General features: G+C 33.8%; 1 protein-coding gene and 1 long non-coding RNA gene across 2 annotated transcripts; one reads left to right on the forward strand and one right to left on the reverse strand.

The window, feature by feature from the left end:
• Positions 1 to 218: 218 nt before the first annotated feature.
• LOC122524711 lies at positions 219 to 7,814 on the reverse strand. The gene is made up of 4 exons (XM_043647116.1): positions 7,310 to 7,814; positions 3,562 to 4,706; positions 1,929 to 3,476; positions 219 to 909 (listed from the first exon to the last, which is right to left on the reverse strand). The coding sequence occupies exons 1-4, from the start codon at positions 7,316 to 7,318 to the stop codon at positions 786 to 788; spliced, it is 2,826 nt and encodes a 941-aa protein (XP_043503051.1). The 5' UTR covers positions 7,319 to 7,814; the 3' UTR covers positions 219 to 785.
• On the forward strand, positions 2,721 to 18,848 carry LOC122524716. The gene is made up of 2 exons (XR_006305607.1): positions 2,721 to 2,796; positions 18,790 to 18,848. It is a non-coding gene; the product is annotated as an uncharacterized LOC122524716 (long non-coding RNA).
• The last annotated feature ends 168 nt before the right edge of the window (positions 18,849 to 19,016 follow it).

A 19,016-nucleotide genomic window follows, 5' to 3' on the forward strand; every position in this document is an offset into this window, starting at 1 on the left:
ACGGGTTCGTGAGTATATCGCAATGCTTTGGGAAAGTCTCGTGCAAAAGATTTTTTGTCGAATTTGAGTAAGAAATCTCGACAAATAGATATTTGATCATATTTCTTGTGAATTATTCAATTTCATTGATATTTTTGTTTTAACCAGGATGTGGGAGGATTTAGGAACGACATTTGATTTGTTAATAATAATCTTATCGTTAATAATTTATGCGTTTGTTTTACGTAAAAAATATTATTTATTCATTGGCGTTTGCATATAATACGAGCCGTGTTATTTTGAGAAAATTACACGGTATAGAATAAATATGATATTACATATGTAACTTAAACGTAAACGTAATTACATGCAAAGCAAACGATAGCTTTCTTTGCAGGACAGGTTATGATTTAAATTGGACACTTTTAACGCTATCCATCTCTTCTGATCTCGAGTAAAATCAAACAAGAAGATCAAAAGGGATCGCGTTCGTGCAGTCGTGCGTTCGCAGAAAGCAGCCATTCGTGGGTTAATAAAATTAACTCACTCGTTCTTTCGTCGAACTCACGATATTAGATTGATTATTTGCTTTGCCTTGCCTTGAAAAACTTTCTAAAATTAAATTATAATTAAACGTGCATATATTCATTAAATAAAATTTCGCCTCGATGATGGCAATTATGTACAAAAAATTAGATCTTTCGAGATCTTCTTCGATGTGACTAAAAAAAAAAGAAAATATAACAAGAAAATTATACTGATGTTTGCGTTAACGATGATGACGATGATAACGACGAAGGTGATGATCAGAAGAAAACATTTCCGGGTCTAGCTTGTGGACAAAGAAAACTCGAACAATCGTGCCTCCTGATGGCGTCCATTACTTCTTCGAAATGACTGGATACTTGCATAGCTGCACCAGGTTGAATTCTGTAAGATTGATTCATCGTATTACGAAATGATGAAAGATTATTTTTCTTCTTTTTCTTTTTTTTAAATATAAGTATAGGAAGAAAATTTATCGATCGACGAAAGAACTATTAAATACCTTTTACGAAATCGACATATATTAACTGTTACCAAACGAACGGAAAGTAATCAAACAGTGATATAATGTACTTTCATTAGCACGTTTATATGGTAAGCCCGGTAATTGAATTATGTACACAGGTTCTTATTTTTTTTTTTATATTTTTATTATGAGAATCCAGGAAATAGGAAAGTGTTAGCCATATCTCTCAGTTATGAATTTAATAATCATAATAATATTACTTTCAATTAAAAACGCGAGGAATGATTTGATCTTTTAATACCATTGAACACGGTATGCAGGTAATGTTAATTGGTATCCTAGATTACTCGCTATGGGAATGAAACATCTGGAATAGATCTTTTCTATTTTGTAGATTTGTCTGTATCACGCCACGTGTTCAGTGCCATACCGGCTGGGGTCCGAAGTATAGTGAAATTGTGCTAAGAGGTAAAAGTCGTATCAGTCAGTAGGACATTGTCGGCGAAAGCTGGAAGAAAGTTATCCGTTTCTCGACATGACTACTATCCTCGGAATCAGCACTTGACTTCTCGATATTCCTATTCATTTTTTTGACGCATTCGCGTGACTCAATTGCATATGGATATCACGTTTTGATTTAATGAAACTGGACTTTTATTGTTGAAACCAACTAACATCGATTACGATTGTCGTAATGCTACGCAAAACTATGAAGATCCAAGTTATTTATTTATAATGACAAATTTTGTTGTAATTATTGACGGTAAGAAAGTGGATAAATAGCAGCTTTCTCGTTACTGGTTAGCCAGAGAGTTAATAATGAGATGAGAACAACCAGTTGCTAAGAAGAACGAATTTTTATCCCACATAAGGTACAAACGAATTAGCATCGCGATAAAACATAAATAAATTAGTGTACGCATAGTTCGATACTTACAGACCCAACAGTTTAGCCATTTTCTTTTCCATAAAGATAGCAGCGTCGGGATCCTTTTGAATCATGGTATCACAGAATATCCTCTTGGCACATGGTGTATTGGTCCAGTCCCCATCGATGTGTGCGATCTCAGCAACTTCTGCATTTTCTAAATTCTGCAAGATGTCGTCTAATTCCTGATCACTCTCCGTACTTCTTTTCCTTCTTCTATTTTCCCGTTTGTCATCCGTAGATACTTCTTTAGATCTCTCAATCGCATCTTCGATTATCCTCTCAACGTTAGTCAATGAATCTTTATCGGATAAATCAGTGCCCAAATCTTTTTTCACTATTTCTTGCGAAATCGAACCGCCATCTCCTATCACCAAAATTGTTCCATCCTTTTTATTTTCCTTCTTTTCCTCGTTATTTTTATTGGGAATTAAAAACTCCGTTACATCGATGTTACCCTTTCCTTTGGGAAGATCTATTTCTACTATTTCAGTGATCGAATCTGCACCTTTCCTTTGTAATCTTTTGCTCTTTTCAAGACTCTTAACATCAGCCTCGGTGTTAAAGATATCCAAATAATCAAGACTCCTTCTGTTGCGTTGAATTTTGTCAACAGTCTCCGGGGTTTGTTTTTCCCGTTCCAGTATCAAAAAGACCCCACTGTCCCTTGATTCCCGTGGCAATTGGAACTCGATGTTTTCTTTGTCCTGTTTCTCGAGTACTTCTAGGAACGACGGGTTTATTTCCAATGCTCTTTTATGTTCCAGATCAGTGGCATCTTCGTTGGATCTTTTGAGAACGTCCACGTCAAGGTATCTTCCTACAGCAACAGCACCAATTCCAAGAGCAGCACCCGATGCTACCAGACCGAGTGCAGGTATGAGAATACTCGTGCCAGAAGCTACGGTACCAATTTTATCCTGCGCTTCTTTACCTTTAGACAAGCCTAAATTTTGTGATATTTTATGAGTAGCCTCGACCAATGGATCGAACACTGGCTTGGTAAACTGTGAGACTTTTTCTACGCCACTGGAAAATTGATTCTTCAGATTCTCGGAGATCTTTACCCAAAACGGTGCGTCGTTCGGTCTTTTCAGTCCATAGAAATGTTGATTAGGGTAATAATTTTTGGTTGTGTAAGTGTCAACTATGTTTTTATCGTTCAGTACATATTTCTTTTTTTGACGTTGTTCCATAAATGGATACTGTCCGTTGGAGTGTTGATAATTGTCCATATGACTCTCCGGTCGTCTTTTTTCATTCTTCACGATTTTAGCCGGTTGAACACCCAACTCGGGATGAGCGTACTGTAAAACAGGTGCTCTCACTCCAGGTTTCACAGGTACTGTCGAAATCTTTTGACTTTCCGGTGTGTAGAGTTGCGATACCGGGTAATTGGCGATACTGTCGGGATGCAACATTCGTTTTTGTACGTTAGCACGATAGTTGTCGTTTCTCGTTTCGTAAACTTCAGCGTTCAGAGCTTCGTTCTTATAATTTTTTGGATCCCACTCGAAAAATACGTTTCTACCATTGTCCTCGTAATTTCTACCGTATCTGTAAATAATAATATTAACGAATATAATTCTATATCGTGTAATTATTAATTTTACCATGATATAATATTATGAAGATATTTTACCTGCGATTGATATCCTTGAAGAATCTTTCGAATCTCTGTCTTTCTGCCGCATTATCCTGAGAATAGTAATTCGAAGATGAAGAAGAAGAAGAAGAAGAAGATTCCTCGGGATTAGAACTCGTACTCTCTGTTATAAGTTTGTTGTTAATGATTCTGGCATTACGCCATGTTTGAATTTTATCCATGGGTTCATCGGGAACACGTTTGCCATGAATTATAGGAGTACCGTCGCTGTCCAATGACATCGGTGATCTCTTCGGATGAGACTTAACATTGATTTCCGATCTGATGATCACTTCGGGTGGAACGTTCTTGGCATCCCTGTTTTTCGATAAATTGGCACCTATGTTAGTCCTGGTTGATTGACGTGGTTGATGAGGTAGATAAGAATATTGGGTGGCCTGATTACTTTTGTCGTCTTCAAAATGAAGATTTCTCTGTGCTCGATCTTGAAAATTTCTTATAAAGATCAATCCGTTGTTCGCATAAGTTGAATCACCAAAACGAACGAAATTCGATCTTCCTTGTTCAACAGGCAACTTTGAATCAGCAGCCGGTAAAGGCTTCCAACTGTGGTATTCTTCGGTGGTGGTTTCTCGGAATTTCAAAGCTTTGCCATCTTCACCTAACGGTGTCCAATTACCGTAATCAATATTCCTTTCGCCAATTGATCGTATCGTCGTACTTTTTCTTTCAATTTTATCCAACTCGTATGATTTCTCAGTGACCCCTCCTTCCCCAATTTCATCGGGTTTGACAAATTTCGCACGAATTTCCTCTACTTGTGCTTCTTCCAATTTCCTCACATCTTCCTTCCTTTTCTGATCTGATTGTTCGCTATCAGATTCGTTTTTTCCATTGATCAACGACGAAATATCGTCTCTGCTAACGTTATCAATCTTTTTGCTAGCATCGATACTCGTCGATCCAATTCCATCGCCATCATCGACAGAAGACGTTGACTTTTCTCGTCGTTTTACGATCAATGTTGCCAAATTACCTTCGCTTGTTCGAATTTTTAACTCCTCTGTTTCACCCGGAAGACTTCTCGATACTTTCAAAACTGTCCTAGCGTAACCAGGCTTTGGTAGATCTATCGCTAGACTGCCGATAACCAAGGTTCCTAAGACTAGAATAAATGATACCTGAAAACAAATAGAAACAAAAATCCAAAAGTAGATATACATTTGTAACAAAAAGTCTTATTATTAGACAATTCATTAGATTCTTGATTATAATTATCTAATTTCTATGCTATCTTTCGTTTGTCTTACGCGTGTTGCATCGCAATGCATCGGTGAAAATCAACTTGTTTAGTAATACTGACTATGTTTCTATTTTTATATATACTCTCTTACACCCACCCATACACACACACACACACACACACGTACGAAAATACGTAAGCAAGTCTGTTGTTAGATTTTCTCGGTAATATCTAATCACGTTCAAACCGTTGCATTTAGTTAGCACCGTGGGACGTTTCGTGAATCGTCTAGCACGTGAAATGATTTTTAACAGATTTCGAAAGTTGGCCTTAGTACGATCGTGCAGATCGATTATGCACGTTTCTCCCTGTACTTTTTTTCTATCATCCTTTTTTATTCACGATTCTCCCCCATATGAGTAAATAAATATTTTCAGTTATATTCATACGTTCGTTGTGGTAGTCATATTTTTTAAAAGAAAATTACATTTCCATCCTTGATATTATATAAAGTGTTTTAGGTAACCATTGTATTTATATTCATTGGGTTTAACGAGCCAGCTGGAAAAAATAGGATCGATATAATACCAATAGAAGGACGTTATGCAACCATCGATATCAGAGAAAACGAATGATCCTGTTGTTTTCAACGAATGTGAAACACTTGTATAGTTTAATATATGTATACTAGTGTAATCTAGGATTAACATATTTTTTGTTCCCTTTTCGTTTGGACAACACAAATTTTTCTTTTTCTAATTTTTCGGAACACGTGTAGGGTATGTTAAAGAAGACCGTCTGATCTAAAATTATTTGCAATAATAATTTATTGATTGAATTGAAGGTATAAATTTTATTATTATGCAGGTTACTCGGGATTCGCGTCTAATTGTTTTTGGCACGATTTAATATTTAGAAGAGTACAAAAAATGTTCTAATTCATAATTCTCATAACTGTAATCAAGTTCGCGGGGAATTAGAAAAGAGAGAGAAATGATTAGAAGCACGAACACGCGAACGTGAAATATTGAATCGTATTCTCGAACAGAGAGAGAGATATACTCGCAATAACGAAATTGCGAAAAGTGTAATCAACGCACCACAACCGTAGAAATATTTTTCTCTCGGAGATATCATATCCATTTTTGTAAGTAAAAAACGAGAAACAGTAAATTAGACGATTTATAGATTAACATGAGTTTGCTATAAGAAAATTTCATTTATGATATATCATATATATATATGTATACACATTCAAGCGTATAAATTATGTGAAAGATGCACCAAAGATTTCTAAACTCCTGCCAATAAGGAAAAATATATTCATGCAACTAATTTCCAATTGGTCACGTTTTCATGTTTTAAACTTGGGATCTCATTCACCGTGCTATTCACGAGACTTTCACCTCCTTTAAATTATTCTCCGTGATTTTAAGTACACAAATACGTGTGTATATATGCACACATACGAACACACATACACACACACATACACATATATAGTTACACGTACGGATAGACGAATCATGCATCCGGATTGTTGTTCGATATTTCTCAACGTTCCTTTTTTAATAATCCAATTACTTGTATATATAACATTTTTCTTTTATACGTAGGAAAATATATTTATGGGAGGAGAAAATAAAAAAAATAAAAGAAGAAAACGAAAGGCGTTTATGGAGTTAAATGATACAAAAAAAAGAAAAGAAAAGAAAAGAAAAGAAAAGAAAAGAAAAATATAAAAAGTGAATGATAACGTCATGGACCAACGTTTAAACTCGAGTGAAATGGAACAACCGATGTGCTTTCGCTGGACGCGTTTCGCACGTGCGTTGCGTTCTTTAGCACCGGTAAGGTCTCTCCGGTAAAAAGAAAGAAACTTTTCTTTTTTTTTTTTTTTGGTTCTCTTCTCTTTTCTTTCTTTCTTTCTTTCTTTTTCTTTTTTTTTTTTATTATTATTATTCTACTCTCTTTCTCCTTATCCTCGAAACTTTCGATCGAGTCTCAATTTCACTTGTCTCCTTTTTCGAGATCCAATTCTATTGCCAACTGCTTTTACGCGAACTACTACTCTTCTTAAATGGTTAAAATCAAAGTCTGTGTTTGATTCTACGTCCGCTCGAATTAATGAACGATCATCAATGAAAATCATTGTTCATTAATAACGAGAAAACTTTGTTACAAGACTATGTAATTTCTTATGGCATGGCCCCAATCCATGTCGCACGGGGTTTCCGCTCCAGAAAATCCACGGTCAGACATTAATTGTAGAACAATTAAGCCGATCTAGTTCCTTGATATATATATTTTTTTTCTTCTTCTCTTCCTCTTCTTCTTCTTCTTCTTCTTCTTCTTCATCTTCATCTTCCATTCCAAGTTTTATCGAATACCCCGTTATCTCGAAGAAGAATGCTCGTTTTATCCTCGTGCAATGTTTTAAACGTAGAAAATTTTATATGGCGTAATCGACGAACGCGTGCTAATGTAAATGAAATATCAATGATAACAAAAAAAAGGAAATTAAAATGACGAGTAACTCACTTTGGACATCTTGCTGTTGCCGCTTACGGAAGGATCCTCGTTGAACGGTTCTCGCGCGAATTAGATTTTTTTCTTTCGTCTCCAATCCTTATCGTCCCTCACCCCCGTTCTCGCAATTACCAAAATGAAAAACCGCGTCGACTTAAAAAACGAAATAAGAAGAGATTACGAAAAAAATTATGATTCTTTTTAATTTTTTCCTTTCGAAGTTATATTTTTTTTTTTAAGCGACCATCGGCGTTTTTATCGTCGGGTCAAAAATTTTGCGGGCTCGTTTGATGCGTTGTAAGAGGAATAAAGAGAGGGGGGGGGAGGAAAGACAAAAAGAGTAAAAAAAAAAAACAAATGCGAATATAAAAAGTGGGAAGAAAATGATGCGAGTGGAGACCGAAAAGGAAAAAAAAAAAAAAGAAAAAACGGGGGAAAAAAAACGGAGAAAAAAAATAACAGAAGTTAAAGAAGAGGTAGGAGCGTATCGGGGCTCCCTAAGACGCACCTGTTGACTCCCGAGATATCTTGGCAAGACTGACGATGGCAGTCAGCCGGTGGCTCCTCGTGTCTCCATCGAGGAGTGAGAATTCTCTCCGACCTACTTCCTCCGTTTGCCTTCGCCTTCGCCTTCGCCTTTTTCCGTCGTTAATACCGTGGAATATACAACGACGACACAAACTAACGAATGAATATATACGCTACCGTCTCGTCTGTCTAGACATTTTTTTTTTTTTTTTTTTTGTTATTTTTTAATATCATAATATAATGCACGCGAGACGATTACAAAGGGGTAGAAAAGATACCAAACGGAAATTGCAAAGGAAATGCGAAATAGGATCTATAGTTCGTTTATCGGGATTAATATTTCCGTGAATATTTTAATTAATAATTTAATATTTATTTATTATAAATTTATATTTAATTTTATATTTAAATATTATTTATATTTAAATAAATATAAATAAATTAATATTTATTTATTATACATATTAAATTATTGTAAATATTTAATTTTATTATTATTCAACCAACTATATATATATATTAATTTATTAATAAATATCTATAATAAATAAATACGGGGTAGAAAAGGAAAGGAATTAAACGAGAATTGCAACGTCAATATTTAAAATACAATACTTTGAAATAATATGCAACTTTGATGCACTACTCTGTTTCTAATTAATTTGAATTTTTGTAAATATAATTTCTCTTTTTTTTTCGGTATTATTTAATAATAAGTTAATAATAGTTATATCGAGAAAAAATATCGCACTGTCAAATGTTTCATCTATTAATATTTTGATAATTATTTAAATTTTAAAATGATCATTTTAATTTGTGAAATTACCGACCACGATTAAATGCAATAGCGATATCTCATACAATGGTATCTTTTGTTCCACGAACAGTCCTTGAACTTTGTTCGTATTTTAAAAATATTATCAGCTCGTCTGGGTTACGTATATAAATAAACAAAAAAATTTTTATGAGTTTTGCCGTTGAAATGTTGAATCGAGAAAGAAATAGATACATAAGACTCCGTTGTTGTACGTCAATGCGTGTATCATTAAAAACTTCAACACTCCATTAATTTTTCCTTCGTGTTACATCAGAGATAAAACGCGAATAAAGATCCATTATGATTCTTGGTTACATCTTTCTTATGCCATTGAAATGAACAGTTATTTGTATATCATTATAAAAGTTTCAGTTCGTGTTAGAAATAATCTGGATTTATTTATTTATCGATTACCACATACACATTAAACAGGGATCTTAATTCGTTTAGACATTTGTATTAAGAACGCGTTTTAAAATCATCCTAGTGAATTTAATTACAGGTCATACGATTAAGATTATTCACGAATCGGCGAACACAATGCGTTTCTTTGAACATCTCGTAGTATTCATTTTCTAACTCAACGATCATGGTAGATATAATACGTAAATATCGTAAGTGTCATTTATACGTGTGAATCGAATGATTGAAAAAATAAGTAATATTAGTATCCCAATTTAATTGTAATTTCTTAAGGGTAGAAATAGTGGTTAACTCTTCTTCGAATCGTGACTATTTATTTTTTGTATTTTACCTTGAATAAAGTACATACCTACGTATCGATAAATATAATGCGAAGCATTCATGTCACCGTTCTCTTTTCTTCAAGCATTTCAATCACCGTATTGCGATAGATCGATACTTATAACTCGACGAATGAGAATAGTTCGTTAGCGAATCAAATTAAATGAGTTTGAAATATATTTAAACGAAGATCATAAAACAAAGTTTGTCGAATCATTTAGTTAGGTAGAAAACGATTGAAAGTTCAAAGATTAATGTTAAAACCGGTACGTGAAACTTGAGCAGGTAGATCCGAGCTAATGTTTTTTCAAGTTCATGAACGTACGAGCCGGAAGCCGACGTTCGATTCTGGTAGGCAAGTCAAAAGAAAGATAAAGAAAGAAAGAAATAAAGAAAGAAATAAAGAAATAAATAAAGAAAGAGAAAAAGAAGGTGGGGGCAATTGAAGTCTCGAGTTCAGAGACCCGCCAGTGAAAGTCCATCGTCCAGCACAAACGACGTGAACGATGCACACCTGTGTAACCTTCTCCACGTGTCCCTCGACCTCTTACCAGAGAAGATTTCTCGTGTATCTTTTCCAGTTCCATAAACTGACACAATTCCAAAGTCATCTATGGAATCCTATTCCCGCCTATCCTAATTTGCATTTATCGCGAATGAAAAGAATTCAATTCAGAGGAAGAAATGAAACGTATATTACTTTCACTTTCCAAGGACACCGGAAAACGTATGACGGATAGGTGATATTATTCGATGACAACTAACCGACCATACACTTTTGTTCATTTTATTCTTACGTCTAATTATTAGACGGGAATACTTTCATTTAAATAATAGTTTTTTTTTTGTTCTTTTTTCAGACACATTATTTTTCTTTTGTAATATTAGACACCTACACAAAAGACGTCTTCTGTTATTCGTTAATATTTTTTGTAAATAAGAACAGTTTGTCGAAACATACACTTAACTTTTAAGAGAGGAGAGAGAAACCACTTCAAATTCGACTTCTATTCGAGATAAGGACTCGAGAGAAAGAGAGGAAAAGGAGAGAGAAAGAGAGAGAGAGAGAGAAAGAGGAAAAAAAAAAGGAAAAAAAAAAGTCAGGTCGACTTTCACTTTTCGAAAGTCGTGTAAAGAGGTGGGCGAAGGAAAGAAGATGAGGTTGGTTGAATAAAGGTGGTGGCGAGGAGAACACACGAGATACGAAGAGGAAAGTGGCTCTATGAATTTTTCCGGGAAGCAAAGTATGGGCCTTTCGATTTCTCGAGTGAGATATCGCGAACACCGGAAATGCAACGATGTAATATAGATCAGTAGGTAAGTGTGGCCCATGGCAACACTCACGAACATCAAAGAAAGAAAGAGAGAAAGAGAGAGAGTCACGTGTTCCTTTGAAGACTTATTGTTAGTCACGATCACCAAACACTCATGATTAATCTTTCTAATCTTTCTAATCTTTCTAATCTTTCTTTTTATTTCTACTCTTAATCTGATGATTTCTTCTTCAATTGTGTATACTTTAATAATCGTTTGAAAAATAAATTTTCTTCTTTTTTATCTGTCATAAAAAAAAAAAAAAAAAGACAATAAAATAAAAATAAGGAAAATGATATAAACGAAAAAAAAAAGAAACCAATACATAGATCTCATACGTGAGATCAAAGAATTTCTCTTTTATATATATATATGTATACGATGCCAAAGTCAACGACCGACTTTCGATATAACGATCATTAAAATCAATGTAAATTTGTCGAAAGTCTGTTAAAACTCTAATGGACCGCATCTAATCTTAAATCTCGATGGTTCCTTTAACTTCATTTTATAATATCAATCAGGATCTAAGAGAGAAATCAATGAATTTTAATTTTAAGATATATTTATTATAGGATTTCAATAGAATATATTTTGTCGAATTTATGTAAAGCTCAATCAGTTCGAGGATTTTTACGTTGATTATTTTATTGGTATAAACTAAAATTATTAAAAAAGTATATTTGTACACAGGACACACACACACACATAACACACTTTCAAATAATTATTTAATTTGTTGAATAATTTACAACAATTAACATTGTGATATGTTCCAATGGGGGATGGGGGTGTGACAATCTTCCAAAAGTGGTTACACGTTAAAAAAGAAAAAATATTTTATTCGTTCCTTTGTCAAGGTTGGTTGATGATGCGAAAATTTAACGATTATTAGCACGCACGACTCATTGTCAGCTCGTATGACCTCGCAGATAAGTTTTCCAATATCGTTCGAGTATCTTTTAACAAACTCGCTTTCCTTGACATAACTTGTCGATGCCCACACATCAACGTTACGTAGCATCTTCGTGTCAAAAGTTAATCGAGAAAAAAAAAAAAAGAAAAAAGAATTTCTTCTTCATTTTTTCCTTTTCCCAATTAAAATGCGCATACTTCATAATATGTGCCATAAATTAATCGAATAAAATTTCTTTCTTATTTTATATTTATTTTTTGTTGTTTTTGTTTCCCCGCACTAAAATGTGAATATTCGTGTCAAAGGATAATTGAAAAAAAAAAGTCTTCTCCTTCTTCTTCTTTCTTCTTTTTTTTTTATTGCGGTTTCATTAAAATTCGAAGATCATTACGAGAAAAAAAAACTTGGATAAAAATGATTCGTGCGTGTAGCTTTCTGTTAAATACTCGGTCTTAGTTTTCAAAATTTATTCTCGTTAATAAACAAATCACGTTATAAACGATCGAAGGCACGATCGAGACTTTCGTGACGTCGTCGTCATCATAGTCGTTGTACAATGTCATCAAAGTAACAACAGGGTCGGTCGTAACATCGTTTGGCATAAACGTGAAAGTTCATACAGAATACTATTACAAAGTACGTTTGACTTTCGAACGTTTCTTCGTTTACTTATATGCAACTTCTGTTCGTCTTTCTTTACACACTTTCAACCATTTAATTACTCATAATAACTCCGATTTCTCCTAAGAAAACTCGTTCAATTTCTGTGACATCTTTATTCTATTTCATTTCTATTTGTTAGTTTCAATGCATATATGCCAATGTATATTATTTAATATAAATAATTATTTGTTGTCATTTTTATTCAAATAAAAGTAGGGTTGAATACCACACTATACTAATATTTTAATTAATAATATTGCAGTACTTAGGATTTCTCAAAGTATGGATTACGATCCCATCATGTATTCAAAGTTGCGAAAATATTTCCTCGGTTAAAGGGTGTTGCCAAGTTAACAAAATTCTTATACCCTTTTGTATTTGATAGTAATTATTTAAAATAATACAAATACTGACAATTCACATTGTACAATATTACTTAATAATAATACTTTATTATATAAGTATATAGAATTTATTAAAAAATATTAATGAAAAATATTTTAAAATACACTGATCTTAATAGCAGTGTTCAAAGTTTTACCTTTTGTTTTTTTCAACGTTTCTGATGATATTAATTGGAAATAATAATCGCACATAAGTTGATTTTATTATTAAAGATAATATAATACGACGATTAATCGGATAAATATGAAATAACGTTGGTAACATCTGTTGCAAAAATAATAATATAAATCGATAAAACTTAATTGTAAGTTTTAACGAGCGATCTCGTTGATCCGCTCGAAGGAGCAGCAATCGGTATGGCTAGTTGTTCAATTCAAAAGTAGAACCCGTATAAAAAGTGGCTCACTTTCGTTGAACGCCCAACAACAACATCCAGTCGATTAGTTCCTAGTTAATCGAAACAGGAGGATATCGAGGATAACCATTGAAATGATTTGTGTTTTTCTATTTACGAGAGAAATAATAAAATGTAAGAATAAAATAATAAGAAAGTAAATCAATCCTATGAGAGGAGGGGGGGTCTAACGATCTTTCAAAACGCGTTATGTTATCCTTCCACCATTGGCTTTCATGAAACATTCCTCGAGTGAAAATCCAACTTTGCGACCCCAAAATAAGCGAATACCATCCGGTTATCTTCTTCTATTTCTTCTAGATTCTCTAATAATAATATTTGTTTGAAAGTTTCATCGTTCATCCTAATCTATGATTTTCTAGATTATTCTTTTTCTATTATAAAGATGTCGAACATAAATCATAACAAAACCGTTGGTTAGTCGTTCAATAAGTCAACACATTTATTACTATTATTATCATTATTATTATTATTATTATCTTCGTGACTGTATAAAAAATATATTATTCGATTTGTAACTTTTTTTATCTCTTCAGATAAATATTCTTTACTTATATATTATATTTCTGTATAAGTGTGTGTGTGTGTAACCACATAAATAGTAATATAATTATTACTGGAAATCGAACGAATGTATTATTTGTATATGTACAGGTATATACGTACACGTATGAATTACATGTATGTATATATAAGGGGAAAAGAAATGATTGCGAGTTTCACGAGTGAGAACGATGATGATGGTCCAGAATGGACTAGCGTTGACCCACTTATACTTACTCAGTGACTACTTTCACTTGCGAGGACGAGACGAGTGCATACACGAGACGAATTCTCAAACGAGATGTTGATGATGATAATAATACTGATGTTTCTTCAAACGATCCTACACACTTCTCTCATCCTTTTTCCACTTATTTTTGTTGTCGTTTACTCTCTTTTCTCTTGGAAGGACACACTTTCACAGTCAGGACGAAAACAAGACTAATTATCTTACGCGAACCCTTGAAAAGACAATGCTTATTCTGACTTCACTGATTAGAGAGAGAGAGAGAGAAAGGAAAAATAAAAAACAATAGGTTGACTCGCCCCATAATACTTGCTTCCTTATTTCGTTTGCGATTTAGCAGCTGATTGTCGCACAATTTTTCTTTTTCACTGCCTCAAATATTTCTTGCAGTCCAACCTTTTTTGCCATTTCGTTGCTGGATCTGTAAAGTATTGACATTATTTTCGTTCGATGTGTTTATATATTTGATATAATATTTTTGATAATAAAATAATCAATAAATTATATACCCCGATGCAACACACTCTAATATTTTTTTATAAATATCGATAAATCGTTATATAATTTAATAATATTCGTATCTAATAACAGAGTATTTATTTGACAATATATTAACGCAGATAAATAATAATTTAAAACGTTAGAAATATTTTGGTATATACCTGATAGCAAAATTCCAAAGAACATTTTGCACAATATTAGTTCGTGGTTTACCACCTGCCAATATCAATTCGCATATCGATTTTTCTTCGCAAACATTTCCTCGTTGTTCATCGAGAATTCTCGCTTGCTTATGTTCGATCGGCAGGTCAACGACCCTAAGCTTTGAAAGGACGATATTCGGCTCTCTAGAAGAATTCGGCCTTGCATTAAAATACGTGAAATCGTGTAATATTATGAAATCATGTTTCCTATACTTTTACTCACGTGGTATTTTGAATTTTGATCACGTTAGGTGCAAGTGCGGCCAATAACAAACCGAAAGGTAAAAAAGCACCGATCAAATGAATAATCTTTTTCCACGGTGAAATTCTAAAAATATTTTTAAGTATTGATAATAATCGTTGGATTTTGATATCGCGCAAAATTATTCCATTTTCTCTTTTCTCACCTATGTTCTTTTGGATAAAGTACGGTTGGTTTTGGTTCACCTAAAAAGTCCATTTCGTGATAGCCTACAGGCTGGTGGTAATAATAATGTGCTGGTTTGCGAAGCGTAGTATATTCGTGTTGTTGAGTTAGATAAACCATCATATTATTATTGTTATTATTATTATTATTATTATTTGGTTTTTGAACGTTACCATATGTTTGTTCTTGTTGTTGTTGTTGTTGTTGTTCGAGGTTGTAATAATTATTTTGATAGTTTGGCACAAAATGATACTCAGGTACGAAATAAAACGTATTCTGATCATCCAAATTCGTATTAGCAATCGGTAAATGTTCATCGAATTCGTTCGGAAATCTCATTGGTTTTTCGAATAACATCGAAGTGTGTTCCTCGACGTATACCGGTTTCTCAAGATTCTGTAAAAAGGTATGATCGCTTATCACTTTCTGTTCACCGAAATTCTCCAAATGCGACCTTGAACTTTGCGTCACGGTCACTTGTAAAGGTTCAATCGTCTCGTGATTTGGTAAAAATTGCTGATATTTCCTTAGATTTATATTTTGCTTATCTTCATCGAACTTCACACGATGATCATCGTTATCGCGTTCCTTAACGTCGTAGAAAATGTTTTGTTTAACGTTTTGTAAATGATCTCGTTGGAAACCAACGTTGAGATTGTTTTCGAATCTGACATGGTGCACGTTGTTGAATGGATTGTTTTTCATCCTAGGTTCTTCCACGATTTCTCCAAGATGAACGCTCGGTTTGAACTCGTTGTCTGTATTATTTTGATCATCAGCATCGATAATACGAATAGTTGATACAACATTTTCATCAGTTTCCGTAGCAATAAATAACGTTGTTTCCGTCGTCAAATCTTCGATAGATTCGTCGAATAATTTCGAATTAGTTTGTTCGGATAATTCGGTAGTATTTTCGGTCAGAATATTGCTTACGATTGAAATATAAAAGATAAGAATGATACATTTAATACGAAACACCATGTCGTTTGTATTCTTTAATGCTTGCAAACAAAAATTGATATCAAAAATTATCGCAAAATAAAGGAATTGTTCTGTTTACTTGACAGGAGTCGACTAAACCGCGTCTTGAATGTTTCTCGCCTTTAACGCAGTCGTCGTAAAGTTGGATCGTGTTTTCTAAAAAAAAAAAAAAATATCTCTCGTCTGTTAATCATTCGTTCTTACTCCAATTGTCAACGACAAAGAATAAAAGTACGGCACGATGGTGTTTAGTTCAGGTAGCAGGTGTTACTAACGTTGGAAAGGTTTGCATCGTGGTGCAGAGTGCATAATAGTGTGTCAAATGTATTATATCTAAAGAAAATAATCTCAATCGATTTCTATCACTTTCTCAGAGTTTTAAAGAAAAAAAATAAAAATATTATATCCTAGGGAAAGAAGAATAGATCATCGTCAAAGATCATTAAAGATTTATTTTCTATCGATTTAATGATCATCGTTTGCTCGATCATCCCGATCGTACGATAAGAAATCAACGGTGACGTTGTTGGTCTCCTTAATGTTTTTTACTAACGATTTTATCGTTGTTAGTGAATACAATCGGGTGGAGATGTATCTCTCTATTCGAATGACCTCGGTATAAAATAAGGTCAGACTCTCGCCGCTCGTTGTCGATAAAACGCAACTTAGAAAGTCTTTCGATCTCTTCCGTTCTTTCTCGTATCTTCCTTCAAATGAATTTTCCCTTTTGCGTGTGCATTCGAAAGAAGAGATAATAAAAAAAATACGTTTTAACGATATAGAAGAATCTCAAGTTTATTTATATATATTGAGTATTAAAATCGTTCATTTTATTTAATAATCCATCGAAAAAATTCTCCCATAATCGATAATTGATCTTGCATCTCGATATTATTTTCATATCATCATCGTCATCATACAATATTATTTGAAATTCTAATAAGTTGTTGGTAAGAACGACAATTAGACCATTTCGAATCCGGTTAAACGTGGCTTTTGTTTTTTTTATTTTTCGTGGGACGTGCAAGGTTTAGCTTAAGTGTACATATATGCATATGCATGTGCATGTGAAAATTGTATGTAACTCGGTGATGCGTGGATCGTAGCACGACGATAAAACCATACAATTATTGTGAAGAGTACTTTCCTTGGAAACTCGTTGTCGATGCGTGAAGTTTTAAGGAGAAGCAGGTTAGCTTGGATCATCATAATATCCCTCTCTTACCATTTTCTTTCACCATATACAAATACACCTACATAAAACTATTTAATATACGTGTACGTTTAGTTTAATATATCTGATACGGTAGCTTCTCCTCTCGTATGAACATAGCCGACAACGAAAGTAGCATTAAGCTGCTGTACACCATCAAGAAGAAGGCAGCTCGTATATAATATATTTTTCTTCTTCTTTCTATTTTATTTTCTTATTTTCCTTTTTTCGTTTCCTTCCTTGGCGTTATCGTCATCATCATCGTCGTCGTCGTTGTCGTTGTCGTTGTCGTCGTTGTTTTAGCGGCTTCGATCAACCCAATTCCGGTTTCGAGTAGGCCAACCAACCGCACGACGTTCGATCGGAATCGGAAGCAAGAAAAATTGGATTACAAATATATAGAATCGTCGAACTCTAAGGGTTTTACTTGATAATCATTTGAAATATTTTCTTCAATTATATATCGATTATAATGTGTTGGTGTATATGAAATATCAATAGGGAAGATCCAAAATTATCTTCATGAAAATCATGGTAATTTGTGTTCTATCGTTACAAAAAGATACAAGGAATAAAAATAATAAGAAGAAATAGTTTCGTTCGCGTTTCACTCGACGCCGATGATAGAAAGACAGTTAAAGTTAGAATCGTTGCAGATAATATGTGTATAGCTAAAAGAAAGATACGAGTTTATAAAAGAAACAAAAAAAAAAAGGAAAAAGTTAGCTTGAGGTTTCTGGGCCGAGAAAGCGCAAAAATCGTCAAACGGCCGATTTTTCTTGACAATCTTCGGACGTTAGCTTCTTTTCCTCCCAATGGAAGACTTACGACATAAATGTGAACGATGATCCGACGATAGTGCGTACATCGAAGGAGGTCAAATTGGTAATTTACCGACCATGAAAATCGCCATCAACCTTCTTTGTCTATCTCCAGTTCTCCTGTCGTGTCCTAAATCTACGGTTATCTTTTCAACTATATTACTCTCGTTACACAAACTTATGACTCCGAAACTTCGAACTATCCAGTTAATTTCTTTACCATTGTTATACTGATTTTTGAATAATATATATACGAAAAAAAAAGAAAAAAAAAAACAACACTAGGAAATAAAAGAAGAAATTTCAATCTCCCGGAGACCCAGTTTTCTATGCTCACAAACGAGCGAAAGTTAGATTATTATTTCATTTGGGGTGAAAAGATAAAAAGAAATTTTTTTTGGCCATTTAATTTGGACAATTATTATTTGAAAAGAAATAACGAAATAGGAAAAGGAGTAAGAGTAGGAGGACGAGGTTTGTCGCAAAGGTGCGTGATTGTTACGGGTGACCGGGGTAATTAGTGCATGACGAATGTCTTTCTTCTTCTTCTTCTTCTTCTTCTTCTTTCACCGCGTGTTCTTTTGAAATTCAACCGATAAAGAAACCTACCTAGGTCCGATATCCTATGTAAATTTATTATAAATGTTATTTTTTTTTTCGATGATAAGGGACAGTCGTCCGGTCAGTTTGATTTTCTCAGCTCATCGTTACCGTTTTTTGTTTTGTTGGTCCTATTGTTCGAATGATATAGTCGACGAAGTGGAAGAAGACGAGTTGAAAGGAGAAATGGTTAGTTGGAGCATGCGAAAAGGAGAGAGAGAAAGAGATAGGAGAGGAAGAGAGGAGACAAATCCGTTTCCTCAGTGACCAGGTTAGACAAGGACAAGTAAATCTAAGACTGGCAGGTCGAGAAGGAGATGTAAAATGGACCAAGTACATTCGAAGTGGGGACCTGGATTAAAAGCAAAGGAGGCCAAC

This window comes from Polistes fuscatus, unplaced genomic scaffold, assembly GCF_010416935.1.
Source record: "Polistes fuscatus isolate 324 unplaced genomic scaffold, CU_Pfus_HIC Scaffold8, whole genome shotgun sequence".
Classification (NCBI taxonomy): domain Eukaryota; kingdom Metazoa; phylum Arthropoda; class Insecta; order Hymenoptera; family Vespidae; genus Polistes; species Polistes fuscatus.